This window comes from Calypte anna, chromosome 7 (genome assembly GCF_003957555.1).
Source record: "Calypte anna isolate BGI_N300 chromosome 7, bCalAnn1_v1.p, whole genome shotgun sequence".
NCBI classification, from domain to species: Eukaryota; Metazoa; Chordata; class Aves; order Apodiformes; family Trochilidae; genus Calypte; species Calypte anna.
In genome coordinates, this window is record NC_044253.1 from 6,925,969 (window position 1) to 6,950,304 (window position 24,336).

At 40.0% G+C, this 24,336-nt stretch overlaps 1 protein-coding gene across 1 annotated transcript in view; it reads left to right on the forward strand.

Moving 5' to 3' along the window:
- The window catches only part of TMEM163 (transmembrane protein 163), an 89,377-nt gene that overhangs the window by 62,414 nt on the left and 2,627 nt on the right, over positions 1-24,336 (forward strand). The window contains exons 5-6 of the mRNA XM_030454698.1: positions 6,973-7,069; positions 21,258-21,369. Coding sequence (XP_030310558.1) covers positions 6,973-7,069; positions 21,258-21,369 — 209 coding nt within the window. The remainder of the gene's footprint in view (positions 1-6,972; positions 7,070-21,257; positions 21,370-24,336) is intronic.

Below are 24,336 nucleotides of genomic sequence, written 5' to 3' on the forward strand. Positions count from 1 at the left end.
TCAAGAATACTGATATACATGCTAGTTGTTTGTAATGTCTTTTCTTACAGTTCTCTGTTACATTTATCTCTGTAGCTCTCCTGAAGTTATTAAAATATTTTCCATTAATATGGAAAGTGATATTTTCAGTGAATAAGGTAAATAATCTTGATAGAAGAAAGAAATTTCTAAGAGTGAGAGCAATCAATCACTGGAACAACCTCCCCAGGAACTTGGCAGAGTCCTCATCATGGAAGATTTTCAAGATGCAATTGGACAGGGTGCTGGATAATTTCAGCTAGGTTCCCTTTCTCATGAAATAGAACCAGAGGATTTTTTTGAGCCCCTGGGGCTGCTCTTTGTTTCTGTGAGGGTTCTTTACATTAGTAAAAGTAATAAAAACCCAAATAAGGCATATAATAAAAAAAAGATAAGCAATCTGAGATGCAGCAACAAATGAAAAAGGTGGGAGAATAGCACAGGTTAGAGAATAGAAGAATAGAGAATAGAAGGTTAGGTTTTTAATACTGGATTTTAGATTTATCATATGTTAACAAAACTGTGAAGTAATTAGACTGCTGCTGACAATCTTGGTTTATTCCACGTGGTGTCATCAAGTTCAGGGACTATTTTAATGAACTTGAAGAGTGGTGGTAAGGTTGGGTTCCAGGATGTAACAGGTATGCTATGATATGTATGTGAGATCCTTTTTCTTCTCCACTGCCCCAAAACAGCTGTCTCTGTGAGGTGCTAAGAGGAAGAAGTTAACACAGTTTTGCAGACTGTATTTGTGTGCATCACTAATTTTTACTGATTCTTTAATACTGATTCTTTAAAGGCACCACCTTTGCTGCTTATGAGAGCAGATTGACTTGAGAGGAGCAATTACCAAGAGCTTCATTACAAGCCCTTGTTAGCACTGTGTCACTGTATCCCATTTGCCAGAAATACAGCAGGATGATAATTAAGAAGAGCCTTGCAGTGCTTGTTTCAATACCAAAGAGCTGGTATGAGGAAAACTCTGTTATAAATCACTCTTGTGTAGTTTAGTCCAGATCTCTTTAGAGGTAAAGTATCTAGCAGAGCTTATCACTGGGGATGTATTTGTAACTTTATTTCTTTTTTACAAAATGTTATAAAAGAAGTATCTGAGAGTCTAAGTCTACAGTCACCAGGAGAACTGCTGCTTGCACAGAAGAGTGGTCCTTTGGCTGGAATGTGAAGAGTAGTCAGAGTGGTGAGAGCCATGCTAGAGGTAAAATTGCTGTATTTGGTTGAAGATTAATCACCAGGGAGATCTGTGTGAGGTTAGTCCTTCATTCTATAATGGAAACATTACAGAATTTTCATCTTACAACCACCTGTATTGAATTTTAATAAATAAATACACATGTAAGACACATAATGGGATAAATCCATGAATTAGAAGGCTGCTTTGCTGTGGCTGCTAGGTGCAAATGTGTTGAATATTAGGACAACATCTCCCTAGAAAATTAATTTTATGATAAATAGCCATGAAAAATAGTTCACTTACCAATAGAAGCTTGAAAATGGGCAGTTTGTGGATGTGGAACCTCCTGAATCTCCAAAATTCTCAAAGCTACTCACCTAAAAGCTATCCATTTATGCAAAACAGCATATTTTTAATTAAGGGAAAGACTTATTGATAGATCTCCTTTTCTGGTCTCCTTATCAGCTGTGATAATTGATAAGAAAAATGCTGAGTTCCATACAGGGAATGTGTGATAGAAAAGATGAAGTGGCAGCTAAAGAAGGCTTGGTGGTTTCAGTGTTAAAATCATAACAGTAAATTTGCTTTATGGACAACTTAATAGTATACTTTTAATTACTCTGACATGCCAGGTGCCATTGCTTTAAGAAAAAAATCTTTGGAAGTTTGAGCTTTAGTTGACCTAAAAATTGACTATTGCCTGATAATCAAAGAGATGCCTGCACCTTGTCCTCTCTGAATTATACTGTTATTCTTAAACTGTAATGCATGCTGAAAGATTCCAGAAAGCTTATAATTTCTGAAAATCAAATCATGGTTTTCCATTACCTTTTAAAATGTTTTGACTAAATTTTCCCTATTCCTCTTTCTTTTTACAAGCAGTATGTTGCATGGAACTGGAGGTGGTTTCAGAATTATGCGTTCTTCTTAAGATCTTTTCTGTTGCCTTTTAAACCTGGAGTGTTCAATTATTTTGTCTTATAGACCAATCACATCTCTAACGATGTAGTAGATAATTGGTGGCAAATTCTTACACTAACTCATGTAGAAATGGCTGTAAAATAAGTACATGGTCTCCAATAGATGCTGGATGTGTGCAGGTGATACTGGTGACATGATGGGTTGGCATGGGTGTCACTGGGCAGAGAAGTACAGAGAACTCTTGGCAAGAAGATATCAATGTTCTGGTGTATGATGACATTCAGTGGACCCCCAGTTATCCCACAGTGTCTGAATTGTGTTCATGGGGCACCTGGATATCAAGGACCAGTTATTACACTATGATTATTCCAAGCCAGGGGTATCTGTAAACCTTCACTAGGTTTTCAGTCAAACCTCTCTTCTGTATAATTCTTCTTTCATGAATTTTTATGGGTACTTCTGAGTTGACTTGGACTCGTTTAGAAATGGCAGTTGGCTTTACCTAATTTACTGGAATGTTATTAATGAAATTGCATTTGCCAACAACCTTGGCACTAAGAACCTTCCAGTGCATTTGGAAACATGATTTAGCTACAAAGCAGTTGAGTAATTGTTAGCAGATGAAAGTTAGCAGGCTTGTATTAAAGTTTTCATTGTCCAATGACTTGAAAATAAAGAAGCTTGCAACAAGCAATTACAGTTTGTTCATGATGTACTACAGCTGAAATAACAGATTAATTTTGGGGAGGTTTCTTATTTTGTACATTTGTTGTTGAATTTTGCATGATTTGCAGTCTAGATAGAAATGTATTTTTGTGGCAAATGAGACTGAAAGAACACACTAAGCAGTATTTTGTTACAGTGGTTTTCCAGATAAGTTGACACACTCAAGAAGACAGGAAACATTTATTTTTTCACTTAAAGTACTATGCCATTACTCATGAATTTTGCATGCTTGTGGATTCAAAAAGCCAGCATATAAAGGAGATGCTGGGCTTGCTAAATACGGTGACTGAATGCTGATTTAAACCTCAGACTGCATTTCTGTCTGCTATTAATGCCCTTGTCACTGTTATTAACATCTTCCTTTTTTTCTTTCTACTTTTAGCTGTTGCTGGTTAAGTAGGTGTATGGGAATTCTCTTGACACAGTAAAACTGATCTGGGGAATAAGAGAAGCAGCTCAAGGTTGCTGAAGTCATTACTAATCTGCTGGCACAGGCAGAGATGAAAAATATTTGCAGTTAGGCTTGGGTGGCTGGAGAGTTTGCAAAGATCAGGATAACCCTGAACTCTCCAACACTGATGAGGACTGAATCCAGACAGTGGTCAGGGCAAGTGCTGGTTCCCTGGAGACATTAAACTTGTGCCAGCAAAGCTCCTTTCAGGCCCCAGGGAATGTTTGCCTGCCTCCCTCAGATGTGTGAGAGGAATAAAAGGGATGCTAAGGGAAGCTGTTGATGCTTTGCTAGCTTCTCTTTCCCAGATCCTTGATATTGAACAATAGGTATTGGCACAAGGAAGTTTAAGCTGTTGTTTCCAACTCACAGATTTGTGACTATGTTGGTTTAAGCCTGCTGGGAATGTTGGAAAAGCTTTTCTCTGTGTTGCTTTCAGATGAAATGTCAACATATTCTTGCATGAAGTCCATGTGTCTTATTCCAACCTGTCACTGGCTCAGCAAGTGGCTTTAGGCAAGTCAGGCAACTTTTGTGGACCAGGACCAGTTCTGCGTTTGAGTCACCCAATGCCTGCATTTGTCTTAAGCCAATGAGCAGAACTTTTGTTATCTTTGTTTCTGTACCTCATCCAAAAAATTAAAATAATCATTGGGTCAGAATCAGTTGTGAAGGTACGTGGAGTGTAAGCTTGTTAGGTTATGTCTATGCTAAATATTACAGAAGTAATATAAAAATCTGGTACTGAAAAGTTTGACAAAAGTAGCTTAGGAGGCTCCAGGCAGATCTCTGTGCTGGGATCCATTCAGACAGAGAGAAACCACAGATCTTTGGGAAGAATCTATTGCAGAACAGAGGCCTGACAGCAAATATACAATCAATAATCGAAATCCCTCTCATTTTCCTTTTTTTTTTTTTCATTCTTTTTGTGAGATGAACTTTTTTCCCATCCATTTTACTATTTAATGATCATCCCTCATGGCAGGACTGTAGAGAATCCATTCTCTGAGTTTCTTCCTCTATCACAGATTATAGGTTGTAGTGTAACAGGGCAACCAGATGCCACTAATTGCCAGGGAGTGAGCATGAGCTTGTGTCTCAGGACTCACCTTTTGTTGGCCCCCTGGTCCTGCTCATGCGCAGTGGGGGCCCACCCTAATTGGGCACAGGTGGGCTTGACACAAGCTCATGCTCACTCCCTGGCAATTAGTGGCACCTGGTTGCCTCGTTACACCACATTAGGTCATTTTTTTTTTTCTTCTGTTTGTGTCTAGGGGAAGGGCTCCAGGGTAGTCAGATTGTCCCAAGCCTTTTCTGATTACTTTTTACAAGGTGCCACCTTTTACAAGCATGAAGGCTATGTTGTGATTTGCTACAAAGGAGTTAAACATGTGTCTTATGGAAGGTGTAGCCAAGTTTTGCCTACCTGAGATGAGTACCTGACCCAGCATACCACTTTGTTGCTAGGAAGGATGCCTCTGTGTTGTTTGTTCTCCTCCGTAGAAGGGCAGTTCCTTTACTGAGGACTTTTACACAGGTGTGTAGTGAGAAGACAGTGGTTTCAAACTTGAAGAGGGGAGATTTAGGTTAAACATTAGGAAGAAAATCTTTATTTTGTGGGTGGTGAGACACTGGCACCTTGGGTTGCTCAAAGAAGTGGTGGCTGCCCCCTCCCTAGAAGTGCTCAGGGGCAGGCTGGATGGGGCTTGGAGCAACCTGGGCTGGTGGGAGGTGTCCCTGCCCATGCAAGGGGGTTGGAACTGGGTGATCTTTAAGCTCCCTTCCAACCCAAACCATTCTTTGATTCTATAACTTCTCTGAAGGATTTTGTAGGTTGTCCAGAGCATGACTTAGTGTTGCTGGTGTTAGGGAATAAAATAAACAGCCACTCAGCTGCACCACTGCTGCAGCTGCATCTTCTGACCTAGACACAGAGCAATGCCAATTCAACTTCAGTCTCCAGACTGAGCTTGATGTGAACATTACATGTGCTGCCAACCACCAGATGGCCTGGTGTCTTGGGTTGTGGAAAATAGTAGCATGCTACTGGAATAATTACAGCACCCATAAACTGAGCCAACAGATAAGTACCAAGTGGTCACAGAATAACAGTTTGGGTTAGAAGGGACCTTTAAATGTCTTTGAGTTAAACCCCCAAGCACTTAGCAGGGACATTTTCAACAGATCAGGTTGCTCAGAGCCCCATCTGACCTGGCCTTGCACATTGCCAGGGATGGAGAATCTACAGCCTCCCTGAGAAACTGGTACCAGTGTTTCACCACCCTCTTTGTTAAAAATTATTTCTTTGTATCTATCTATAATATATCCTCCTTTGTCCTATCACAACAGGCCTTGCTAAAAAATTTGGACCCATCTTTTTTTTTGCAAGCCCCTTTTAGATACTGAAAGGCTGCTCTAAGGTTTCCCCAGAAACTTAAACTTCTCTTTTCAAGGCTGAACAACCCCAATTCTAATTCTAATTTCTGATTGTATCAATAAGCTTTCAGCTTGCTCCTGACTGTTCTTCAGAGACAGCTCTTCACACCTTATCCATTTCTTGATGTAGAGGGCAGCACCTCCACCCCTCCTTCCTCACCCATCTCTTGATGAATAACAAAGGAAATACAACTTTTAAAGAAAAAATACATACATAGAGCTTCTTAATACATAACTTCTTAACAATTTCATGCTTTTAACATTGAAATTTCTGTTATAGTGTATCTGTCTATAGTACTAGAATTTATATGCAGAGCTATTAGTAAAATGGAGTAGTGGGAATATTAATACTGTAATAGGCTGGCTATTATTTTCTGTGTAGAGGAAATGAAAGCCTTATATCCTGGAGTATTTCACAGCAAAAGGAACTCCATCTCAGAGCAGTATCAATCTGTATTTTAAACAAAACCAAGAGCTCCATCTTTTGCTGTGAACTTCTGGATGTGCATTATGTGCTCTGTAAGCTTCATTGTGCCTGTGTCCTTTACAAAACTTAATTATTCTCTGTTAATCATTCTCTATTGCTTTGTCTTCTCTTCATTAACCTATTTATTAGCTTTCTATAAAACTGGATTGTGAACCCTGCAGGTTGGAAGTAAAGAGTTTTCATTCTGCTCAGCACCAAATCTGATGATACTCTGATCCTTATTTAGGTATTGAGAGAGCCTTGTTCAACTTACAAAGTAAAGCACCTAAGCTCCTGTTTGTTTTTGTTTGTTTGTTTCTTAATATCTGCACTTAAAAACAGATGTTTCAGGTTCTTTTATGTTACTGACCAGATTTACCAAACATCTGTCCTGGTTTAGTAAAAAGAATGAAGTTCCTTTGATTATTTCTAATGCAAGATCCTAGCAAAACAAACAAAAAGCAACAGACCTCTGGAGGTCTCTATGATAGATCATCAGGATCAGAAGAGATGTCTTTCACCCTGAAACATCATCTGGTGTACCTTGTCTTCTCAAATGTAATACAGGTTTTAAGAGCTAAAGGGGAATCAGACATATCTTTTAATTCTCTTCTTTTATTCATGTCTCTGTTTGGCTCCTTAAGGATTTTTTATTACTAATACTATTCTATCGTGTGTAACCCTTCAGCACTGGGAGAGGTGACAATTCTAAATATGTTCTTAACATTTTTCTGTATTTTTCTCTTTTCCACCCCCTCCCAGAGCTTGTGTTATCTTGGGTGTCATATTTCTCCTGTCATCTATATGTATTGTGATCAAAGCCATCCACGATCTTGCGAAGAGGGTGCTTCCAGAAGTGGTAAGATGATTTGTGTTCTTTAAAATGTTCTCTTTGTTCCCTGTGTTGCCAGTGATACTAAGAAAGGCCAATGTTTCCTTCCAACAAACCCCCCTGACCTTGCCAAAGCTGTAGCAGGTGCATATCCTGCCTGGCTGCACATACTGGTCCTTGCCTTTAATCAGTACTTTTTCCCTATATAATGGAGTCTACTCTTTTTTTTTTTTTTTTTTTTTTTTTTTTTTTTTTTTTTTAATGTGGGCTTGACCCCATCTTTTCCTCTCTATGGTTACTTTTGTGGGCCAAATCTTCCTCAAAGCTCCTCTTAAAGCTTTTATACAGGACTGTAAGAGTTCACTTCCAGAGAGGGGGTCTCTCTGGGCTTAACAAAAGTGGTAGAATTCCACAGTCCACTGCTCCAGTGGCTTCAGTATTTCATTTTTAATATGGAAAAATATATTTTCGGATTGTATTTTTTTGTTTTCCAGCCCTTGCCTCCAATTCCAGAGCCTTGTGTGAATAGCAGGAATGAAACAGGTGAGGGGAGCATGCTGGGTGAAAGAGCTGGCTTTTCAACAGGCTTACCATGGAGCATCACAAAGGGCTATTCTCCTGCTCTCTGCTCTCTTTTGAATATGAAACCCAGCTCCTACCTTGCCTATAGTGCAGCTCTTCCCAGTGGCCTCTCTCTCAGCTCTTCCCTGTCCTGTCCTGCTTGCTTCCTTTCAGTGCTGGATATTAACTTCCCTGATCTCTACTCATCCAAGCCAGCTACTCACTTGGAGAGCCATTTGGCAATGGTTCTACTCCCAGAAGATTCTTCCTGATGTACTCAAACAAAAGGAAGTGTCAGTTTGGTTATTGTATATGTCACCTGGCTTGGACCTTTGTTATTCAGCCTTCATAAAATCTACTTGGTCTATTTGAAAGTGTGTGCAGACTTTGCACTGGGGCTTTACCCTGCCAAGTACCTCAATATATTAGTGGAGAGAAACCTGAACTCCTGGTTTTCAACCAGGAGATGGAGGCAGAGCTGGAAAAAAAAAAAAAGGCAAAATGGAATTTCAGCTTGTTACCCCCTGTTGACAGAGTGGATGACCTACTAGGTCCTGTGCTCTCATGGAAACTTCCGAGAAGTTGTGTAACAACTACAAAAAGTTATTTACAGTAGTTAAGCAAAATTTGAGCAATGTTGAGTAGTGTAGCAAAGGCCTATGAACTATTACTGCATTACTGAGCTGCAGCCAGATACATCTTTTGGCTGCAGTTGATTCATGTTCTCTGCATTTCACTTCTCCTCTTTTCCAGTCTTCATAATTTACTGCCTCCTCAGCTCTGCCAGCACAACAACTTGCAGTTGTTCACCAGCCTGGTTGTGTCAAAACTATCTAGGTTAGCTTAAAAACTTTTAATAGTCAGTTCTCAAACTCAACCAAATTGGCAGAACTGGGTGTTGTGCCAGTAAGGCTGAAGGAGGTTTTGGTAAGGGTGAGGGGAGACTCTCCAGTGATGGCCCTACAGCTAAAGGACAGCCTCTTCACTTGGCTCCAGTTTGACTCCTATTTAGTTAGAAAATGAAATATTTAGTCTTGACTCTGTGAAGCAGAAGTGAGGCAGGGAGGCTGCAATAATGCACCCATAATTTATGGTAGCATAGATCAGATGAATGTGGATCGTGGGATGGTTTGGGTTGGAAGGGACCTTAAAGATCATCATGTCTAAGTCTAATTTGCTGTGGGCAAATGCCCTAATAATTCCAGCAGTAGGCACAAAAGTTTAAAAGGTGTGTCATATGTATCTCACTCTTCCATCATTACAGCTACTGTCTACAGGTGAGGGCTCTCTTCTTATGTGGGGAGAAATGTCTCCTATTTGCAGCATCAAAGTTATTTATGCCTTGCAGACATACTGTGCTTCCTAATTTTTAGTTTTTAATTTTTGAAATGCACTTATGGCAGGAAAAATACATGATATCAGAGCTACAGAAAGGTGTCCCTGAAGAGAAGATCCCATTACATTTCCAGTAAGAATAATTTGTACAGATCCCATTTGCCAGACTGCCTTCAGTTCAGACTGTAGTGTGCTAAAACTGTGTCAAGTAGGTAAAAGTTAGGGTGGGTACTGCTTACATTTGACAGAGCTTCATCATAAAGAGATATTTTTGTTCCTGTGATATTGGGCTGACTGTTGTTGCTTGTTTAGGCCATCAAGTACCATCAACAGTTTGAAAGATGTACCTGGCAGGACATGGACTGTGGCTGACAAGCAGCAGGGTAAAAGCCACAGGCACACGTGTAGGAGATTTTCATACCTAGCAGTTCTGCCTGGAAAGTAGGTTAGAACAAGGGATGAAAAAGGATGGTACTTCTGTTCAGTGTCTCTTAAATATCATGGCAAGGATTCTCATTTTGAAGTCTTTCAGTACCTCTCACTGTGGGAAACCAATTTAGTAAGGGTTGAATGCAGGTGAGATTTATCTGTGTAAGCTAAGAGTAGCACTGACAAATGGGGATACCAAGAGAACAGTCTTGGCTAGTGAGGTATTGTGCCCAAGAGTTGCTACATTTTGAGAGAAAAGCTTGTTTAATAGAAACCTTTCAATTACTCTCGCTGTGCCTGCATCTGATGCTGATTTTCTGTTTGTGCAGTGCTCCCTTTGCTGCTCTGTCTCTCAGCAGAAATAATCATATTTCCCAGTTGTTTGGGTCTTTGATGGTTGAGTATATTTTCAGCTAATCTAAAAGCTGCCAGGCATTATCATTAACATTTTAAAACACTGGAAATCTGCTCAAATGAAATTAGTACAAATGAGAAGTTTTTGTATCTGCTCTTTTATCAAGTCTTCTACTCATTTGACCACCATTGAACTAACTGCTGTTAGAACTAGTGGCTGTAATCTTGCAGTGCACTTTAGCTGCAATGTATATGGACATATATGGAAAAAAATCATAGAACAGGATTTTCTGATTGTGAGTTTTTGCAAATCAGTGAAGTAGACAGTTCTGGATGAAAACAGTGACCTAAAATACTTTCTGATAGTGAACTGTGTATTACTGAGATTTCATATTAGCATGCTACTCTGATGTCATGGAAGTGTCCTAGTGCTGTGATAAAGAACAGAACATGAATATAAAGGATAGGTGATGTAACTCCAGTGGTGCTCCAGACTGGTGTAGAACTAGGCTGAAGAACACTGTACTAGATTAAAAAGCCATATGCTTCAACATAAGTTCCACGTGTGAATCAGAGCTGCATGAATTTTTTGTAGAGTTTGCATCTTTATTAGTCTTTCTTGAAGCAAAGGTCATTGAAGATGTGGGTACTTTTCAAAGCATTTTGGGAAATTTTGGATGTGTGACTTCAATTTTAGGGGAGACAATATGACTAAAACCCATCTAGAAAATGATGCTTTTGGTGTTCAGATGCTGAGCACAAACATGGTCAGTCTTGAAGACAGAAATGGTTTGGAATACATTGCCCTACTCACACATGACTGACTGCATCCTTCTCCAAAATATGATGTCTCTTTTTACATCTTAATAAATGGTAAGCTTCAGTGATTTTGTCAGAGTTGAAAATAGGGAGCAGTTATAATTTCTCTGAGTTAATTTTAATTTGTATTATAGGGACAAGTTCAATTCAAGGAATGACAAAGCTCAAGCAATTAGCTATCAGCCTGCTAATTTTGACGTGCTGTGATTAAAACTAAAAGTGTAGTCAGTCACTTGTGAATCATTCTGGATCAATTGTACAGAGTTCATTGTATTTCTTGTTGCATAGAAGATACATTGATTACTTTCCTGTCAGTTCCTAATATGCTTGTAGCAAGAAAGATGTTTCTTTGGAAAGAATTGATGAGATCTTTATTGCAGAGATTTTGTTGTCCTCAAAGTGGATCTCAGAAGAATTGCTTTCATGAAAATACTGCAAATGAGAAAGGGTAGGATATATAATTCACATGATCTGGAAATAATTCTATATTGTTTTGAACACAGATTGTGTTTTACTTATGTGGACATACAGAAACAGGGCTCTTCATTGTTTTTGTCATTTCATAGGATGTTTTTAACTGCAGGTCTGACAATCCTCAACAGGATTCAGAGAACCAGAAGCAGAATGACAGGCTTACACGTTCATGGCATTTCTAGCTCAAGTACCCCATCCTGCAAAGGGCTTAAATGTCCCCAGTTTCATGTTAGACTGCAGAGTGGAGCTACTTAATTTACAGGACAGGAGCTCAGGTTTAGCTCACTCAGGCATTTTTCAGTCACCTATTTGCGTTCTCATTTATTCCATGACGAATGTAATTTTGTTGAAATGCTGTGAATGGCAGCACCCCTGATCTGCACTGGCATAGAGGAGAGGGCAATTAATGCTCCTGACATTCTGCATTTCTTAATACTACTTCTGCCTTTCTTCTCTGCTGTATCTTCTTCTTTTACTTCTTTCTCTCCGTTAAATGAAAACATATTGTAGGTAATGTGTGTCACTACACTTGCTTTCATAGAATTGCAGAATGGGTTGGGTTGGAAGGGAGCTTAAAGATCATCCAGTTCCAACCCCCCTGCATGGGCAGGGACACCTCCCACCAGCCCAGGCTGCTCCAACCCCCATCCAACCTGGCCTTGGACACTTCCAGGGACGGGGCAGCCACAGCTTCCCTGGGAAATCTGTGCCAGGGTCTCACCACCCTCAGAGGAATGAATTTCTTCCTAATGTCTGCTCTCATTTTTCTCCCTTCCAATTTAAGTCTATTACTGCTTGTAATCACTACCTGCCCATACAAAAGGTCCCTCTCCAGCTTTCCTGTTACTTCAGTTACTGGAAGGTGCTCCAAGCCTTTTCTTCTCTAGGCTGAGCAATCCCAACTCTCTCAGCCAGTCCTCATAGAAGAGGTGCTCCAGCCCCCTGATTCACCTTCTCTGGACTTGCTGCAGCAGTTCCATGTCCTTCCTGTGTTGTGGTCCTTCCTGGACAGAGTACTTCAGATAGGGTCTTACCACAGCAGAAGGGGAAAATCACCTCCCTTGACCTGCTGGCCATGCTTTGTATGCAGCCTGGGATAGGGTTGGCTTTCTGGGATGGAAGCATACACTGCCAACTCATAGTGAGGTTCTTAGCAACCAACACCCCCAAGACCTTCTCCTCAGGGCTTTCAGCATGAGCAATGCCTTTTGTAATTCTTTTAAATGATTCAGTGCCTTGGCAAATACAGAAATGGTATATTTCTCCTATCAGTTCCCTTGCCAAGGACTGTAATTACTTTGAATCAGCCTATAGGGCAGGATAAGAATGACTCGATAGATTAAATAGTTTAAAAGATGGATAATTTTACTTATAAATGTTTGGATTTTTGGCTCCTTGTAGTGTATTTTTTCCATGTATTACAACTTGGCCATGCTGGTTCAGGCTAAGACCCATCTTTGGTCATCATCACCTTTCTTTGTACCTTTCTTTTTAGTTTTATCTCCCTTTTGAGATGGGAAAGCCTGAAGAATCCACAGGATTTGAGATATAGGGTTCACCAGGGATTCATACAATATGTTCAATTTTTGCAAATTAGTAAGTTGATATTTTTACTGAACTTTTATAACTGTAGATTCCATCTCCTGCAGTTAATAGATTCAGAAATGATCACTCTTAGGTATACTTAGAGTTCTCCCTGTGCGCATTACTTTATATTTATATAATAATTAGACAGAAGCCTGCCCTGAAAAATGACCTCCTGAGTCAGGAGAGTTGGCCAGTGAATTAATTATATGCTTTCTATATAATTCTATATTTGTATTAATTATACACGACTTGCTATCATGGGGAGAATTTTCTTTTCAAGTAATAGAGATACATTATTAATCCTCAGGGTTCAAAACACAATCCCTAGTGGCAGTGTTTTCAGAATTTCCAATGTAAAGCAGTGTTCTCTAGCAGCTTACCCATAGAATTCCAGCACTTACTGTGTTCTTAAAATGAATTAATTATATGAATTCATGAACTACTGGGGTGATGATAAGATAGATAAAGGAGAACTACTGCAGCTGAAGGGATTTGGTTTTCCAGAAAGTCTGGAAACCACACATACTGCATATACACAGCCAGAAGTGTAATGGACTTTTTTTCTCCCACATTTTCTAAGCTGTTCTTTTTAGTGAGCATCAGAAAATTCATTATGGGTCTTGGGTAGCAGAGTAAATGATGAGAATAAAGCTTTCACTTCCCTTCCAGAGAGGGTCTGCCTGACGTGTAGCCTTACCTTGAATTTGCAGAGATGCTTCATGTGCTCCTGTGGGCTACGCTGTGTGTGGGTGTGTGTAGGCAGACACAGTTTCTGCATCCATCAACACCTCTCTACAAGCAAATGTCTTGATCAAGCTGGGGCCTCCATTCTCATTTGAAAAGATTTTTAATTAAAGATTTCTTGGTTTATTTCTTTAGAGATGTGATGACATTTTCCCCTTGTCTTGGAATATGCTGGTACTGAAGGACATCTTACTTTTTCTCTCCTATTTTCATCACATATCTAGGATGCTTAGCTATTTGGGTAAGATTTCCTCTAAAAAGCAGCTGTACCTGTGCTGTGTAGGGCCCATACAGTGCCCCCAGCCTTTCCCAGGATTTTAATGTCACACTGTGTTAGATTTTTGGTTCACGTGCTGTACAGTGGATCTGCCCAAACACTGGGCACATGTTTGCAATGAGGAGTAACTATGAACGTGCTATTGCATACCTGGAAAACTTGATATAGAAAGATCCCAAAATCCAAGGAAAAATAATTTTTTATGGGACAGAGTGATGTACCATTAATAGGTGGGGAGCCTTACAGCTACAAATTCCACTTTGTTCTGTGTTCTTCTCCTATTTTTCATATAGCTGTGAATTTCTTATATTGCTGTGACTCTTTATTCTTTGAGGGTCTGCTTCAGCATGACATGCTGCAGTTATTACTTCAGTTTTATATCATTGATCCCTAAGGAAATAGTTTTTACTGATCTGTTCTCTTTTTTCTTTTTTTCTTTTTTTTTTTTTTTTTCTCTTTTTTCTCCTCTTTTTTTTTTTTTCTTTCTATGACACTTGCTGGAAGTGTTAGAAGAAGTAGGCCAGGTGGTTTTCTTTCTGGGGTGTTTGGAATTAAGATTTCTGATAATTTTAGCTGCTGTTCTATATTCCTGACTTACAAAACTGATCAGTATTTAATATTTAGAATATAAGGCCTTTATTCTGTTTACCCTTCCACGTAATCTTAAATGAGTATTTCTCAGATCATATAATTTAAGATTATTTTTGTCCTACAATGTGAAGTGTTGGACCTCAAATAGGATCATTTCTTGGCTAGGAAATGATTTACTATGCTTTCTTTTCCCCCTCACTATCAAATTCCAAATACTCCCCCTATTGTTACTTGCTCTAACCTATGTCAGCCACAGGGTAATTCCCACTAGGAAAAGGAATTGCCATTCCTGTGTTGATGTTTCAGAAAGCCTAATCCACAGACAGTGCTGACCCAGAGGGTTTGGTAGGCATGCATTTCATTGCAAATGAGGAGGAAGAGTGATACTGCATGGTGTTGGTGACATCATGCTTGGATTTCTGGGTAAACTTTAGTGATTGTTGATGATTTGTTAATGTATTGAGAAAGGATTCAAAACTCAAGTTAAGCACAAGTCTCCAGGAATGTGTTATCTTTACACTGCAAGTGTTGATGATTGCCTTCTCTCTGATAAAAATCCTCTTTCATTTGCCCCTTTACCTTCATGTCAGTTACAGTATAGCCATGGATAATATAAATATAATTTAACTTTAAATGATGTATATTTTGACTGTTGCCACAAAGCATTACCAAACCTTTTCTTGTTTATTAAAGGCAGATAAGAGAGCCCATCCCAACCACACTGAGAGTGACTGTTTTAATTTCACCTGGGGTTGTAAATCAATATCCATTTACTATGCAGTTACTGCTTGCATTTCCCTAGGTAATAGTATAACACATGTAATGTCAATGCAGTTTGGCGTTTGTCCTCATTAATATGGCAAAGGACACTTTTTTGCAGGAGTAAGCAAGCATCATGCCATATTTCTGACATTTTCTGCAGAACAAAGAAGGAAAAGTGTAGTCAGATTGTGTGCAAAAGATGTGCAGCCCATCTGATGTGGTGCTTCCAATGCTTTTATCAATAAAATCCCTTGAAAGATTAGGCTGCATGCAGTTCTATCCTATACCATTGATTACAGTTGAAATGGGAAGCTGTGGGTGGCACACTCTAGCTTTATGATCTCTAATTTATTTACTAATTTAATATTTTATGAAAAATACGTCATAGAAATATTTAACCTTATCAAAAACTGAATTTTATCTCAATAGCAATATAGCAATTAATACTTGTGCTTATATGTGTCCTTACAATTATTTCCTTTTACATTTCTAATACAATATATATATATTTATTTATATATATATATATGTATATCTAAGTGTATTGCTTACCACCTGAAGTCAAAACACCATACACATTATACATCAGGATCCTCTTTTCTAATTGTTACCTATTACGTGTGGTTTGGTGTCTGGCCTTAAACCAGTCAGTTTAACCCTAAAATGCAGATTCTTCTTACAGGTCATGGGGAATGTTGTGGGTACTTGAGCTAGCTACTATGTCAGGGTTAGGAAAAACATTATCAGTTACACATCCATCACTCTTTGTTCAAGTGATTGGTAGGGATTCTTATTTTACCACAGAGTGAAAAGGAATAAAAGTTTGCAACTGCTGACCCCTTGGTGGGTTCTGTGAAGTGTGGGTGGTCTCAGTCCCCTACTAATTGGAGTAGAGAGAGACACTTCTGAGGGGGGACAGATAATTTCTAATTATGTTTTATAGCTGTTTGATGCTAAAACAATGGAAGTGACTTCTGGGAAAATGGGAAGCACAGGTGATCCCAGAGTTTCAAACAGACCCTTTGCAGGAGCCTGAGGTCCCCTAAGGCAGTTCTCTGGAGCTCAGAGCCCCCCCTGTTCCTCTCTCTCCTGACCCCCCTGTCTCTGTTACCTATTCCTTGCAGAAGTCTCTGTGCTGGGGAATTGCTTTGTCACAGTGCTTCAGCACCAAAGGTACGAAGTTGAACATTCATAAGATTTTTAAATTTTTTTTTGTACTAATAATAGATCTTTGTATCTCCATGTGAAGAGACTGTCTCCTACTTCAGTCAGACACCGAGCTGTTGGTTTGTTTTCTGACAGCCAAGTGCAATTAAAATTCTTGTCCCCTTTGAAGTTAGGTGGTGAGAGACCCTCTGGCTTCCCAGAAGCTCCCTCTAGACTGGAGACATAAACTCTTTATTACACAGGAGAAATAGTGATAGAGATTTGGACCTTTTTTATTTTTTATTTTAATTTTTTTAAAGTATTGGTAATAGAAACATTTCTGTTAGGATCTATCTAAACAGAATCCTTCAGGGGAAGGGGAGGGGGGGGGGCAGCCAGTCCTGTTTGGTTAAGTAACATGATGCACAGAGGGGCTTTTGGCACAGAGGGACCAGGAGGAGCAGGAGGGAGTGGAAAGTGTGAGGAGATGGGGATGGGATGGGGAGTAGGGTGGTAGGAGCTGACAGGCACTGGAGAGGATGGTGACCAGTCACCTGGACTGAAGAAGGGGGCATTGTCAGGAGTTTAGAGACAGATGGTGAGTTTCAGAGATGGGCAAAATTAATATTTAACAACACAAACTCAGCTTGATGGGGCTGGCCATGACATCCCTCTTGCCAACAGCATCTGCAGTGTTCCAGAAACACTTCCCTGCCTCCTCAGCCAAGTTGAGCAAGGCTCCTCAGAGAAGAGGTGCAGCACCAACTTCACCAGACGAGGGAAAAGTGGAATGTGAAAGTTGGTACCAGTAATTCCCAGCTCCTCTGGGAGCGGGGAGGTGGATTAGCTGTTGGGCAATTTGCAGAGGAAGCTCAAAAGAGAGCAGAAATGTGGAAAGAAACCTGCAGCTGTTCAGGGGCAGGAGAAACAGCTTGCTTTGGACTCACTAGAATGAGCTGCCAAGGAGGGGAGGAGCATACACAGATTTTAATCATAATATTGTATGTGTTGTGACCACTGGAGAGGAACTCTGAACAGGCCTTCTCCCTCCCTTTTATTGAACACTCTATACTTCAGGTGAAGGGAGAACATTTTTACACCCTAGAAATGGAAGTGAAAGGGCTGAAATGGGAGGATTTTAGGGTCACAGTTAGTGAGATGCATTCTAGGAAACGATTAGGAGCAGAGATCAGCTGAAATTTAGTTACTAGACTGGGAATTGGGTTAGAATATCTCCATCTAATAAGCACTGAAACATTCCCTGTGGCTTTATTGATTGATTGATTGATTGATTGATTGATTTCCTACAACAGATTCAGAAAGAGATCAAAGTCACAACATCATCACCAACAGATTACCCTTGAGTCACAAGATGACTGCTGCTTTAGGTGAAATCCTTGAAAGCAGGGACAGAACTGTTGTCAGCATTTTGGAGAACCCCCTCTTGGGCTACACTGGTGGGGACAAATGCATTTGGATAAAGTGGAGAAAAGCTGCCTGCTGGTTCCTGTTCCTCCTTTCCTAGGACTGAAAAAAAAGCCTCCTAAGAAAGCTTCTTTTTGGGAAGCTGTTGCAACATAAAATCTTGCATTAAAAAAAAAAAAAGCTAAACAGGGACTCTGCAGCTATTAGAGTGCTGTGTAATGAGATAGCAGTCCAGGCTGGGCACCTTGCTTTGTGTACAGTGCTGTTTTTATACACAAAGTGTAAGATATAGGTGTCCTTTAATTAAGGTCTCGTGTACGGCAGTCGTGGCACCCAGGGAATACGACGAAAAGAAATGGAAAAGGAAGGAGCTTCATTGACCACCTTGGGAAGCCTTTATCATATGGAAATGAGGTTAAATTTTTTTTTATCCACTGGTCACAATTTGCTTGCTGCTTTAATTAAAGTAACACCAAGGATGTGTACAGTGATTCTGCTGAGCTGAGCTCCGTGCTCTTAATGACTGTCAGATGGGAGGCGAGGGGCACGGAGAGGGCAGAGCCGCAGGAAGATCCGGAGGGAGATGGTGCCAGATGGCCAGGCTTATTTTATTAATTTAGACCTCCATTATGGCTTCTCTTCTCTCCATGTCTCCAAAGGATGAGTTAGTTTAATGGGAATCATTTCACAGCCACACTATGAAGTGGTTTAACTCTTTGGAGCCCCATCCTGACGTGTGGTGCATCCATGCAGCCAGTTGCTGTCACCAGATGGTTCCAGCTTCTCATCACTAATGCCAGGTAGGGCCAAGACAGCATTTTGAGCCATTTCTCTCTGGTTACAGCTCCTACCTACTCAGGCAAGAGCTGTGCTGGGCATCCCCCCCTGTATTTTGGGCTGATCTCTTACATCTGCAAAACCTTCTCATTAGTAGCAAGTAGCCTAACTCTTCTTCTTCCAGCTCTGGGGTGCCTGGACACCCAGGACACATAGCAAAGTACTGAGGGAAGTAAATAAATTTAAAAGATGCTTTCTGAGTCAGTTTTCTCTTGGTGCCTCGTGTGCTCGGTTACTGAGGGATCTGCCGCCTCCCCGTGGCTGTTTCGGAAAGCTGCACAGTGATTTAGGTGCTGTGTGGAGTTAGAGCTTTAAAGATGAGAATGTCACCACCTGAAAATGTATTCGGCACAGTCTAAAGCAAGAAACTCCTGAGGCGTTTGTGTTAAGAGCAGGGTTTTAATTTTCTTCCCTTTCTGTGTCTGCTGTGATAAGAAAGGGGCTCCAATTATTCAGGTTGTCTGCACTTTAAGTGGTTATTGGATTGGTATCAGCAACAAAAGGAGCTTGTCTTCTAGGATTCAACGGAAAACAACACCAAACCTGTTTCTAGTTCCTCTAGACTCCTTTAAAAAATTCCAGGGAATTAATTCACTTTATGAGCCGAGTCAGAAATCCGTGTCATGTTTAGGTCATCCTTGGTTTATAGACTAATTTTGTGGCCAGAGTAATTTTTATCACAACTGTATAGCCTGGACAAATGGCAAGATGGATTTTTCACATAACTTGAGCTAAGTGACACATGCAGGGGAAAAAAACCTGAATTAATCCCAAAAACCTATGGTACATGCTGCGACAAGAAGAAAACCAAACCAGCTCAAAATAATGTGCCATCCAGAGGGTGAAACCTTGCACTGTAACAGAGGGAATAAGGCGTAAAATTTTCAAGATTCTGAATTAATACTTGGGCTTTTGAACATTTGTGTCAATAATTTTCAAAATCTCCCATATTGGTGTTCAGAGGTTTTTTTCCCAAACTAGGTGAATTTTTAATTCTTTGCAGGTCCACCCCCAAGAATTTCACAGGTGTAAGAAATTACTTTGCCAGCTGCCTGTAGAATAACTTGTAATAGCAAAGTGATTTGTGCTGTCACCTCCACTGAGTCTACAATGTTCAGTTCTGTGCTGGCAACAGAACTTCTGCTCTGCTGAGGAGAAAGGTGCAGGCAAGAGGTAGAGGTGCCTGGGACCCACCAGTAAGTTTCTGGGGAGTCTTTAGGGTGATGATGAAGTAAGAGATCTCATGAAGTCATTGAGCATTGGCAAGTGAGATGCAAGAGAACCACAGTGTTGAACAAAAGAGGCATGAATTTGACAAGGATTGCAAAATCCAGGTCCTTATTGCAAAGCTTGTCCAGAATTTTGGAGCTCTGTTGTAATTTCAGATCTTCTGAAAGCTCCCAGGTTTCCTTGCTAGGCTGTCAGGAAGCAGATATTCCCAGGGCATCCTTAGTCCTTCCCTAGCACTCAAAAATTGCCTGGGTATTTTCTAAGTACATTTGAAATAATTTTTATCCCACTGCTTGAGTTTTGTGCTCTTTTACTTCTATATTATTTTCTTTGCCTCAGTGAACATTTCTTAGTATTCAATATCATACCAGGACTACAAAAAATGTGCTCATGACTGAAACTTTGAAAACTATATGACATAAATTGTATTGTAAAATTGTATAAAAATCTATGGAATGATTTATTTAAGGATATGAGTACATTATACCAGTAATCTAATTCCCAGTATTTTCCTAAGCAGCTTTTAAAACCATTTTTTTTTCTTTCTTTGGGGGTTGAATTGCTGATAAAATAATGAAAATGGAGAGAGCTGGTGATGAATCATCATGTCAATATTTACTGTCAGCAGGGATTTTTGCCAGAGTGTTTTAATCTGTAACAGGGTCCCAATGGCACTGGCCCACTTAGACCTGCAGGGAAAAAAAAAAAACCCAAAACAAAAGAAGAATTCTTGCTATTTCCTTTATTTGTATTGATGTTGCGACAGCCTAAATTAAAGGTAATAAAGGTAAGGGTAATAAATCAATCTATTTCAAAGCTCTGATTTGGTTGCAAGCAAGACTGCTGAGAGCTCACCTGGGTTTCCCTGCATAGCCCAAGGGCTGAAGTGCCTCCAGGGAGAGAAGGCACAGGGACTCCCTTTGGGTCCCTTATTGTCTCAGCACCCAGGAGTGTTTCCTCTCCCCTAAACCAAACACAAAAAGATGTGGGTGCCTCCAGAAGACCTTTTAGACCTTTTTTGCCCTACAAAGAGACCCAGGCTCTAGTAGGAGCCTGGGGAGCCCCTGTTATTCATGCAGTTAAGAAATGAGGATCCTTCTGTAGCTGTGAAATTAAAGTCAATGGAAAATTTGTTTTCTAAGTTATACCTAAACCTGACATTGCTCATCAGTATCAAAAGTCTTACAACTTTACAAATAAAACAAATCCAAAGCAAGTGCAGAATCAGAAACACTATTAAATGGTTATTTCTCACACTAAACATCAGCAAAGGTCTGTTGAGTGGTACTCTGCTCTCAAGCCTTTATCCTGCATGAGAGGAGTTCTTCACTGACTGCTTTCCTGACTAGGTTACCAGGCAGTCTGCAGCCAGCCCTGCAGGTTTGTGACCTCCTGATTCTGAGGAGTTTGGGTCAATTCAACATTTGTTGCTTGGGACTGTCATTAATTATGTTTGCAAATGCAATTACAGATGGCAATATCTGCAAAATCAGCACCATCTGTCATGAGAGTCGTAACTCGGGAAATCTTCTTCTCAGGTTATTTACTTCAGTGGCACAAATAACTGCACAGAATCTGGTTCTGTCATTTAATATATAGGGCATGACTAGAAGGTGTACTAATGCCTGACCTCTTTTCTTTCAGGATGATTTTCTGTATAGTGTCTCCGTTTTAAGTGGAATCCTTTGCACTGCCTTGGCAGTAATCAAATTTATGCTGGGAAAGGTCCTTACAAGCAGAGCGCTGATAACTGATGGTGAGTGTGATGCTGATCCTAATGCATTTATGGACTCTTCCAGGGAATCTTGTAGACACAGAGGATCTGAGTGACCCCTGCATGAGGGCAGCTCTGAGAGGGAATTGAGATATGGAGGCTGCTGAGGAATAGAAAAAAAATAAACAGAACTGCAGAACAGTGGTACCAGTAGCCTCTTACATAGATACCTCAGCTGAAATGGGCACTCCTGGTGAAAGTCCAGCAGTTAATGTGTGGATAGTAAGCAGTGACAGAGTTAAAAGCAGAGTATATAATAAGTTAGGTGTGTATTAGTCAGAGGTTAGACCACAGGGGGTGGATATGTCACCAGTTCTTAAAGCCCTCTCTGCCTATGCCTGTGAGACAATTCCATCCCTACAGCTCAAGCAGAGCAAATCTGTTGGCAAAATGCTGCCCTGCCTCAATTAGAGTCACATCCCTGGTTCATACATACCCCTGCAGGTGTCATTTGCCACCACAGGGCTTTTCCTACCACCCAGGAGATGCTGGTGAAGCACCAGCACATGTTAACCAAAAAGCCTTTGCCTGCCCCACACTCCTGGACTGGGTGCTGGGTGGCACAAGGGGAGTCTGTGTATCTTTAAGGTCTCGCTGCCACTGCTCAGGTGTGGGGCATCTGCCTGTTGCTGGTTCTAGAGGTGTGTTTTAAAGGTAGCTTCTGACAAGACTCAAGCTTGTGAAACTTCATAAAGCCACAGGGATCTATTCTGCAAACAACTCAGGTCACAGCCGTGGCAGAAGATTCCCAGCACCCTACAGATCTCTGCCGGGTTTCATCTGCAAGCACAGGACAGCTTGAAATGCTCTGTAAACATACACAATAGGGTGTTAATGTATCATGGACTGTGGTACATAAAAATATTTTATTCCACTAAAGATCTGACTGTAAGTAAATTCAGTTTTCAGCTTATGGAATACATACAGTTGCCTTATTTTAAGTAATTTAAACATACTCAACCTTTTTGGGTTTTATTTTTGGTGATATGTGATAACACATACTATGAGTATTTATATCATCCCACATATATAAAGATTTAATGAGTATTTATGTTTTAATTTTAAATACAAAAATAAGAAAAAAAAGTCAAAATAGCAGTGACTGAGCCACACTCTTCCTGCATTTGTGATTCTCTCTCAAGAGACAACTCTACTCAGTCTTGTTCCTTGCCATGGGCCCTGCCACTCTTGGCTTTTGGAAACAAAAAGATTTCCAGCCTGCAAAAAGGGCTCTGGAAAGGCTCCTGGGGACTACAGATCAGTGAGTCTGGCTGACTTTACTGTCAGAGTGCAAATGGAACATGTCAACCATTTCAGGACTGTGTCTAGGCAGGAAAATGGTTAACCCTTCCTTTAAAAAAACATAGCTTGATTTTAAACCAAAGCAAGGTGGGTTTTTTTGTCAGCTGAAATCTTAGCTGAAGAATTCCCAAATAACTCTCTAGCTTTTAATTGCTCCCCTGTATGACATAGAAATATCTGCCCCCGTAATTACATCCTTGTAATAATATTGCTTCTGAGCTGGAGAGTACACATTCTTTGATTAAAAAAAAATTAGCTAAGTAAGTATACAATTACCTTGGTCTGTTTTTTTAATCTCTGATCTCCTTCACAACTACTTTAGAAAATGGAGACTGATCTTACCATGTTTGGTTGAATATCTTCTTTCAGAAGACACATTTACATGTATACTTTATTTATTAACAATCAGGAGGAGATAATGTGATTCAGCAGTTAAGACAGATTTAGCACTCCCTTGCATATCTTTTTTTAGGGTTTTCTGTTTCCTGTTAATTTACCTCCTGCAATCACTGGCTGTAGACCAACAAACTGTTTTGAGTAAGAAGAGCATACATTTTTCTCCCTGAAAAATAGGTTTCTTTTCAGAATGCAAAATTCTCTCATAAGTGTCAAGCTTTAATAACATTTCTTTAAAGAATAATTTTGATTTCGTGTAGGGCTTGACAAAAATATCTCTTTAAATCCTGAATGTATGAATCCTAAGAAGGCAAAATGTTATTTGTACAGTTTGTAGCAAAAGCTCATGGATTTTTTTGTAATGCACTCAGCCATTTCCTATCTAGAATTTGTAACATCTTGGAGGACAAATGCAGCTCTGTGACTGCTAGGGGATGTCAGCCAGCATTCCTGTAGGTTTTAGGTACCTGTTTCCTTCCCAGATTTAGCCACCTGTTTTTTCCTGTGCTAGCTTTAGGCACAGGACATGGTCTCTGGATTAATACCTGCAGCCATTACATGGTTTCCTGCCACAACACCTTAGAAAGGGTTGGCTGGATGAGTCAGGAAGAGAAAACTATTTCCTTTGTAAGTAGCTTTTAGATCATTTGCAACCATCAGCCACTAATGGCAAGAAAATTTATTAATCCTTCTTTCTGCATTTTGGACTGATGGATTCAAACTTAAAATGGAGGAGAGGAAGTAACACTGGTTTAAATTTATTACTAATTAATTTATACTTAATATTCTTCTTGGATACACTATATATATTTATAAATATATATTTATCTGTATAAATATATATTTAATCAACATGTATTAGCAGCATAATTTATATTGCCTGGGGATAAAAGTGGGATCAGGATTCTTGTAGACTAGAATGTTGACAGAGTGACTGTGTCTATGTTGGTTTAACTGTCCTGGCATAATTAATCCAATATTCAGGCATTTACATGACTGTGATACCAATTGTAAAATGTATTCCCACAATCCCAAAATGTCCCCAACCTCTTCTCTCTGCAAAGCTGGGAGCTGAAACCTTCACGTGCCACAGACCTTGAGCTTTTGCTTGCCAGGGTTTCCCTTCCATTTAAGAACCTCCTGACAAGGATCTGCTGGATCTTAACCACAAAACTGGTGGCTTATACAGGTATTTCAGCTGCAGGGTGGGCCAGGGAAGGTCAGTTTTTAATCTACATCTTTCAGAAAGAT